Consider the following 8,342-nt stretch of genomic DNA (forward strand, 5'->3'; position numbering starts at 1 on the left):
ATAGGACCCAACAGAGAGCATTTCAGTCCTCACCTTCCTCCCTCCTTCCCCGTCTAGTGTCCCCAGGACCTATCACTGCCATCTGTATGTCCACGCATAGCCGATGGTTAGCTCCCACTCATAAGTGAGAACCTCCAGTATTTGTTTTTGTTTTTGCTATTGTTCTTATTTTTGTTTGAGATGGAGTCTTGCTCTGTCACCCAGGCTGGAGTGCAGTGGCACGATCTCCACTCACTGCAACCTCAGCCTCCTGGGTTCAAGCAATTCTCATGTCTCGGCCTCCTTAGTAGCTGGGACTACAGGCAATGTGCCACCTTGCCCAGCTGATTTTTTTGTATTTTTAGTGGAGATGGGGTTTCACCATGTTGAGCAGGCTAGTCTTGAACTCCTGACTTCAAGTGATCCACCTGCCTTGGCCTCCCACAGTGCTAGGATTCTAAGCGTGAGGCACCATTCCCTGCCCCAGTATTTGGTTTTCTGTTTCTGTGTTAATCGTTAATTTGCTTAGACGTTAACCTCTGGCTGCATTTGTGTGGCTGCAGAAGACGTGATTTCCTTCTTTGGTATAACTGTGTAGTATTCCGTGGTATATATTTACCACGTATGCTTTATCCAGTGGGCACCTGGGCTGATTCCACATCTCCACTATTGTAAATAGTGCTGCAGTGAGCACGTGAGTGCAGGTGTGTTATTTTCTAGGGTATAGTTACCCAGTAATAGGATTTCTGGGTGGAATGGTAGTCCTGTTTTTAGTCCTTTGAGAAATCTCCAAAATGCTTGCCACAGTGACTGAACTCATGTACACTCCCACCAGCAGTGTGTAAGGCTTCTCTCTGCAGCCTTGCCTGCATCTATTATTTTTTGACCTTTTCATAACAGCCACTCTGACTGGCACTTCACCGGACTTTAAAAATGAAATGTGAAACTTGAGAAAAACCTCATGCTCAACACTGGCTGCTTGGCCTGCCCTCCTCGGCTCTCTTGGTTCCAGTGAAAGAGAATGACAAGAGGAGTGTGGATCGTTTGAAGCCACCCAAGATATCGAAGCAAGCAAGAGTGACAGCCAGATTTGCAGTGCAGGGGAGAGGCTGGCAGCAGAGAGAGTTCGGGGCCTTCAGCGGCGTCACTGGGGACCCAGAGGACGCAAGACACACTCTAGGGCACAGCGGTGACAGCAGACAAAATGAAGGCCTCATTCTGGGGACCAGGGAAGGCATTCAGAAAGCCATCCTGCAATGAGTGTCACATTCAGACTTTGAGATCTGCTCTGAGCAGAGCACCTTGAGGGGATATGGAGCAGGAAAGTGAGCACCAGCCCAGAACCAGGCAGATGCTGACTACTGCCCCCAGGAAGCGACGCTGGATTTGACCTCTGAAGGGTGAGCAGAAATGGCTTAGGTAAAGATAAGGAAGAAGAGCCTCCTAGACACAGGAACAGCGCAAACAAATGTCAGGAGGACAGAGGAGCCTGGGACGTTGGAGGAAGGGACAGGCAAGAGGCTGAGTGCAAAGCGTGGAGCTGGTCTGCAGCTAAGAGAGGTCACTGGCAGGTTGTAAGTGGCGATGCTGTGTAATGAGACTTACAATTTTGAAAAGACCAAAATTGCAAGTCTCATTACATCGCAACCCTACTCTGCATCCCAGTATGGCTGTGGCATGGAGAGTGACATGAGGAAGGTAAGAGTAGCAGTGGGGAAGTAGGTTAGGGAATTAACGTGTTAACCCAGGCAGGAGAGGCTCACAGCTCAGATCAGGGTAGCAGAAGTAAATCAGTAGACACAAAAGGAAGTGGGCAGCTGCTGGCCATTTTTACAAGTAGAACTGACTGATATCGACCAGAGCCAGCCAAATGCCTACGCAGATAGGGGCAGGTCCCCGGTGAAACACCATGTCCAAGCTGAAGACAGTCCTGGGTAAAAACTCGGACCAGAGTGAGAACTTCTGTTCCTGTTTGCCTGCCTTTCCCCTATTCTAAGCCCATAAAAGCACTGGACCCAGACACACAACGAATTTCCCACCTTCAGGTAGGGGGACCACTCCCGCATCCCCTTTCTGCCGAAAACCCTTTCATAACTAAATAAAACTTTCTGCCTTGCTCATTCTTTGATTGGCTCATTCTTCTTGGATGCTGGACAAGATCCTGGGAACTGGTGCAAGCCAAACTCTGCCCAGGCAAGCTGAGTGGACGGGCTGTCTCCTGCAGCAGTTAGCATGGCCGAGCGAGGCCCAGGTGGGGTGTCTCTGGCTGGAGGTCCCCACCTTGCAAAGTGACCAAGAAAAAAATCCTGCATCAACAGGGCCAGTGAGTAATGGAAGAAAGGCACTGAGTAGGGTGAGAGGTGTCAAGATTGGCATTCTCATTTGGGACCCGAACAAAGACTAAATGATGATCACATTTGCTAAGAAGACACTGAAGAAAGATTGTGCTTGAAAAAGAGCTAAGTTCCATTTTTTCTGTGTTGAATGTTATCTTAGTCCATTTTCTGTTGTTTATAACAGAATACCTGAAACTGGGTGATTTATAAAGGGAAGGAATTTATTTTTTATGAAGGGCTGAGGAGTCCAAGGTTAAGGGGCTGCACCTGGTGAGGGTCTCCTTGCTGGCAGGGAGTCTGTAGAGGCCTGAGGTGGCCCAAAGCATCCCACGAGAATCCATTCACCCACTAACTCATTAATCTGTGAATCCGCTAATCCACAAACAGATTAATCCATTCATGACGGTAGGACCCTCATGACCCAGTCACCTCTTAAGGGCCGCATCTCTCAGTTCTGCCATGTTGGGGATTATGGCTCAGCATGAGCTTTGGAAGGGACAAACTTCCAAAGCATAGTGCATGGGAAGCCTCTTTGAGGCATCCAAGGAAGCTACTGGCCTGGGACGGAAGCCCAAGGAGGAGGAGGAGGAGGGCACAAGGGCAGGAGACAAACCAGTGGAACCAGGTGTCCAGGCCATCAAAGACCAAGGCAGGAGCACTTCCAGGATGTGGGGAGGAGTGTGGCATGCTGCTGAGAGGGGGAGTGCAAGGGGAACTGTGCCCCTTAGCAAGGGCTGTTGCCAGGGTATGGGTGCAGAGGCCAGTGTCAAGGGGCTCAGGGGGCATGAGACGGGAGGATTGAGAGCAGGTGCACACGATTCAGTTCCTGGAATAGTGGCCGTGATGTGGAGGTGAGAACCAGGGCGGCAGGTGTCTGCAGGGAACGGGGATGGGTGGAGATGATTCTGGAGTTTCTGATTGTGAGCTAATGTTTTAAGATACAAGACACTGAGGTATGCCTAAGCGTGGATGGGAAATGTCTGCTGGAGAGAAGGAAGCAGAAGATGCCAACGGCAAAGAGATTACTCGGGGCGTGAGGCCAGGGTAGGTGGGAGTGGGAACACAGAGCCTCAGGCGGGACGAGGTAGAGAACCCCTTTCCACAGGGTGCTCGCTCTTCCCTGCTCTCCCGAAACCTGTCCTGCCCTCTTCTCTCTGCCTTTTGGAAAATCCTCCGTCTTCCATTCCCCAGAAGTCACTCCTGCTTCGCTCTTCACACCCAACCTAACCCACACTGCTCCCTCTTCCCACTGAGTGCTCGGGTCTCCCTCAGTGGTGGTGACCACCTCTAGTCCTAGCTACTTGGGAGGCTGAGGCAGGAGAGTCACTCATTATTGGCACCAGGTAATTACCAGTGTCTTTTCAAAGTGCCAAAGGCCTTAGTTGCTTCACCTGGTGGCCCAGCGGTCCAAGTGGCACTTTCTCTTTCTGTGACCCCTCAGCACCTGGCTCTGTCCTGATGGAAAGAGCTTCACAGGAGGCGGTGAAGGAGGAGATCTCGTGCTTGTGGCTTCCCTGTGCCCTCCAGACTTCAGTCCTGAATGAACACTCAGAGAGTGACAGATGTCCTGCTGCCAAGATCCATGTTGCTCATGAGGACAAGGACAGAAGGACTGAGCCTCGGCCACTGGCCATTAAGGAAAGCACAAGACAAGTGCAAAGTGGTGGGCCCAGGAGCACACGGGGCGTGGATCACCCCCTGCACCGTCCTGTGTTCGGCCTCTCACCAAACACGGCAGACTGAGAAAGGCAGGCACTCGTCTCAGCACCATTAGGAGGTGCTGAGAGCAGACGGGGTGCAAACACCACAGGGCACTCATGCCCATCCTGAGCAGGTGTTCATCAGCTGCTCAATAAAAAAAAAAAAAAGAAGAAGAAGAAAATGCAGGAAAGAGGATTGGCAGGTGGAAGAGAAATAATCAGCCCCTGGTAGCTCAGAGGCGTCCTGGGGGTCAGTGCCCAGGCAATGTGGACTGCAGGCGGTTCCCACCTTCAGATGACTTGTGAATCACACCTGCCTTTGGAATTCTTGGGGAGAGTTAGCATAGTTAGAACAGTGCCCGAAATATAGCAAACCTAAGTGTTAAATATGTTAATAAAACCATGGTAACAGTAGCTGCTCTTATCCTTCCAAAGCAAGAGTTGCAGACAAATAAACCTGAATCTGACCAGTGCATTGGCTTCCCAGAGTTATCTACAAATTAGTCATTTAAACTCTGATTGTTTTACTCTGGAAAATAAAAACACTCTTTTTTTTTTTTTTGCATTTTAGGTTTTGGGGTACATGTGAAGAACATGCAAGACTGTTGCATAGGTACACACGTGGCAGTGTGGTTTGCTGCCTTCCTCCCCCTTCACCTATGTCTGGCATTTCTCCCCATGCTATCTCTCTCAACTCCCCACCCCCCGCTGTCCCTCCCCTATTTCCCCAATAAAAACACTCTTACCTGCAGGGCAGGGTTGTTGGGGAGATAACAGAAGATACGATGGTAGAGTTGACAGAGCCCCTAGGACGCCACAGGGGAGCGGGTGCAGCCTCTGCTAGGGAAGAAGGGCCTTCAGCAAACACACACCTTCACTCCACAGTCCTCTGTACACACTGTGACGGCTGATTGTATGTTCACTTGCCTTGATCGCGGCGTCCAGATATTTAGTCTAACATTGTTCTGGATGTTTCTGTGATTGTGTTTTTCAGATGAAATAAACTTTAGATCAGCAGAGTTTTAGTAACGCAGGCAGGCCTCATCCAAGCAGCTGAAGACAATGAAGGCCTGAAGAGAATGAAAGACTCAGCTCCCCCAGCAGGAAGAAAGTTCCCAGCAGATGACCTCAGAGTGACAGGCAGCACCAGCTTCCTCCTGGGTCTGTGGCCTGCCAGCCCGCCCTGCAGATTTTGGATTAGCCAGCCTCCGCAATTCCTTAGGCTCAGTCTCTTTCTATGCACACACCGTACTGGTTCAGTTTCTCTGGAGGGCCTTGACCACAATGGATATAAAGCTCCCTCTGATTGTCAGAAGGACGCAAATGAGGCAACCTAGCCACTCCATGGGCCCAGTGGTCAAGGCAGGAAATGAGGTGGCCTCCAGTCCGCGCCAGGGCCATTTCTCAACAGTACTTTTTTTTTTGTTTTTTGAGATGGAGTCTGGATTCTTCGCCAGGGTGGATTGCAGTGGTGCAACCTCGGCTCACTGCAACCTCCACCTCGTGAGTTCAAGTGATTCTCCTGCCTCAGCCTCCCGAGTAGCTGGGACTACAGGTGCATGCCACTACACCCAGCTAATTTCTGTATTTTTAGTAGAGAGAGGGTTTCACCATGTTGGCCAAGATGGTCTCGATCTCTTGACTTCATGGTCTGCCCACCTCGGCCTCCCAGAGTGCTGGGATTACAGGCATGAGCCACCGCACGTGGCCAACAGTACTTTTTTTCTGATCATAGCTGAGCTCACATGCTGACCCCAGCGGCCTGTCTCTAAGCACTGTGACTCCAGGAAGGAAAAGCCTGGAGAGACCTTGACCAAGTCCTCAGTGGGCAGGGAGAGAATTTATTCTTTGCAAAATATATGGAGCCCTTGTTACTTATCGGATACCATGTTAGAGACCAGGGATAAAAACAAAAACAATAATGTATTTCAGGGAATCTCAAACACAGTCCATTGTAAGGCACACCATTATTCTGTGTCCCAAGATAGGAAACAAAAAATCTTTAGATTTCATAGATACCAAATGGGGAAAATATATATATCTTGGAATAAACAAAATACGCTAATGGTAACAGTAAGATATTTAGGACATACTATGTGCAGGCGCTGTTTTTAGCATTTCACATATGTTGCTTCATTTTATCCACACAGTGAATCTGTGAGATGGAATCTATTATTGTTCTATTTTATAGACAGGTGCACCGAGACTCAGGCAGCCCAGTGCCCTGCCCATGTACACACAGCTTCTAAGTGGCAGAGTCAGGATTTGAACCCAGTCCCTGTAGCCTGGCTCCATGCTCTCAACAGCTCTGCAGAAACTAAAGTTAGAATGGAAGACCACTCATTCCAAACCTGTCCCACTGTCCAGCATGTCACTGAGAAGCCCACGGCCCATTCCAGAAAGTTCAGGGGCTGCCAATCAGTTTGGCTATAGTGACCACTCTCAAGTGTACCGTTAGCTTTTTTTCCTAATTTGAGAAATAAAATAAAATATATCCACAGCAGTTTACAACTCTGTCATGATGTCATTTTGTCAGATGGCAAATTTCTGGAGCGCCACCAATTCAAAAACGCTATGTCGTTACCTGGATTTATGGAGAGGACATCAAATCACTTAATTTTATCACAGCCCACACCCACTAAGCAACTATCACCCACCTACCAGGCACCAGACAGTTGCTGAGGACCAAGATCCAGACTAAACTGAGGGGGCTTCTATTCCCCTGCAGCCTCCATGAACTCAGGGACCCAAAACAAAGAGACCTGAAACTTGAGAGGAAATGGAAGCCGGCTACAGAAGCCCTGCCCTGCGGGTAAGTCTCCTGGATGGTTTATTCTTCTCTGGCAATTTTTCCCCTAGGTATTCACGGCATCCAGGGGCATTTCACCTCAGCAAAGTGATGACGCTGCCACTCAGGTTCCCATGGAAACCAAACTGGGACAAGAGGAATAAAAGGCTCCTCAAGGTCAGTGGTGCAAAGGACATTAGAGACAGAGATGGTGGCAGCAAATCCGCCCAAAGAACAGCCATAGACCGGAGCTCCCTCCCTCCCCTCACCACAGCTCAGGGCTTTGTCACTCCGGAACACCTGGGCCCTGCACCTCAGAGGCTGTGCGTGAGCTTCTGGGCAGAGAAGCGTGGGCCTCCAGGGAGGTGCAGGCGCTCCTGGCTCCTGGCTGCCACCTGGCCCAGGCCCAGCCTGTGTCTGCTTCCAGAGCCACGTGCTGTCTCTGCTGGGATGAATGCATGGCCCCTGTGACCTTCCCGTCCTCAGAGCCCACAAGCTTCCGAGTGCGTCATCTTCATTACTGGCCGAGGGAAATGACTTCCTGGAGTAAGGGACTGCTGCTCCCAGGCCCATCTGGACAAAAGCAGGATGTGGGAGGGACACAGATCCGCAGACCCGGAGCCCTGCGCCCCAGCCTCCCTTCCACTGCATTCCCTACGGGCCCTTCGTTCAGTCTCTCCGTTGATTTCTCCCTTTCTGAATGGCCCGACAGAAAGGCAGCCCCTTATTTCCAAAAGCCTTGTTTCTCAGAAAACCTTTCTGCCTTCTAGAAACCCAAGACTGTGAGGAGGAGGAGGAGGAGGAAGGCTGGCCATTCTCTTGGGACTACTGATCAGGGCTGTCAGTTCCCAGCTCCTTCCAGTGCCCTGGGCTGGGGACAGTCCTCACGCAGCCTCGAGGACCTAGATGCTGTCACTGAGTCCTGGCCAGTCTGAAAACCTGGGATGTCAGCACCACGGTGAGAGCAAAGTCTGCCCGTGGCCACGACAGGCAAAAGACATGTTCACTCTTTCCCGTCTCAATATTCACTACGGGGTCCTTCCCAGCCCAATGTCGGTATCTGAGCATCACTGCGGGGCTCTGGTCTCCCCAGCCCAGGCCCTGCCTCCTGGCCCTACCACCGGAAGCTTGAGCAGATCTGAAGCTCACCTTAGGGGAAGACCCCATCCAAGGGAGACCCTGTCTGCAGAAAACACAGAACGTGGCTTCTTCTCATTTGTTGTTAGGGCCAGTGCCTACGGAATAAAAAACAAACAAAACAGGCTATAAACAGAAGCATTGGTGGCAGCTTGGGCCAGCAATTATTAGAGTTTTGGTTGTACTTGGATCTGGGAAGCAGAGGCCAATGCACCCAAAGTGAGACACCAGGGTTGGGCTGTAACCCACACCCTAGGAGACGCTTTGGGAGACTCAAACTGAAAGCCAGTTGTGTTGAATTTGGGGAAAGCGAGTGGGATGATGGAGTTAGGAGCACGGTCATTAACTGGTCATTAGTTAGATATTAACTAGCCATTAATTAGTCATTAACTAGATTTTCAA

General features: G+C 50.4%; 1 protein-coding gene and 1 pseudogene across 1 annotated transcript; both read right to left on the reverse strand.

Annotated features, from left to right (window-relative positions):
* Nucleotides 1-2,568: 2,568 nt before the first annotated feature.
* Nucleotides 2,569-7,315, reverse strand: LOC141584946 (p53-regulated apoptosis-inducing protein 1-like; annotated as a pseudogene).
* Nucleotides 7,316-7,644: 329 nt separating this feature from the next.
* On the reverse strand, nt 7,645-7,970 carry LOC104650707 (uncharacterized). The gene is given in 2 exon segments (XM_039471451.1): nt 7,645-7,883; nt 7,886-7,970. Coding segments are annotated over 2 exon segments (324 nt in total).
* Nucleotides 7,971-8,342: the final 372 nt, after the last annotated feature.

Source organism: Saimiri boliviensis, chromosome 6 (genome assembly GCF_048565385.1).
Source record: "Saimiri boliviensis isolate mSaiBol1 chromosome 6, mSaiBol1.pri, whole genome shotgun sequence".
NCBI lineage: Eukaryota > Metazoa > Chordata > Mammalia > Primates > Cebidae > Saimiri > Saimiri boliviensis.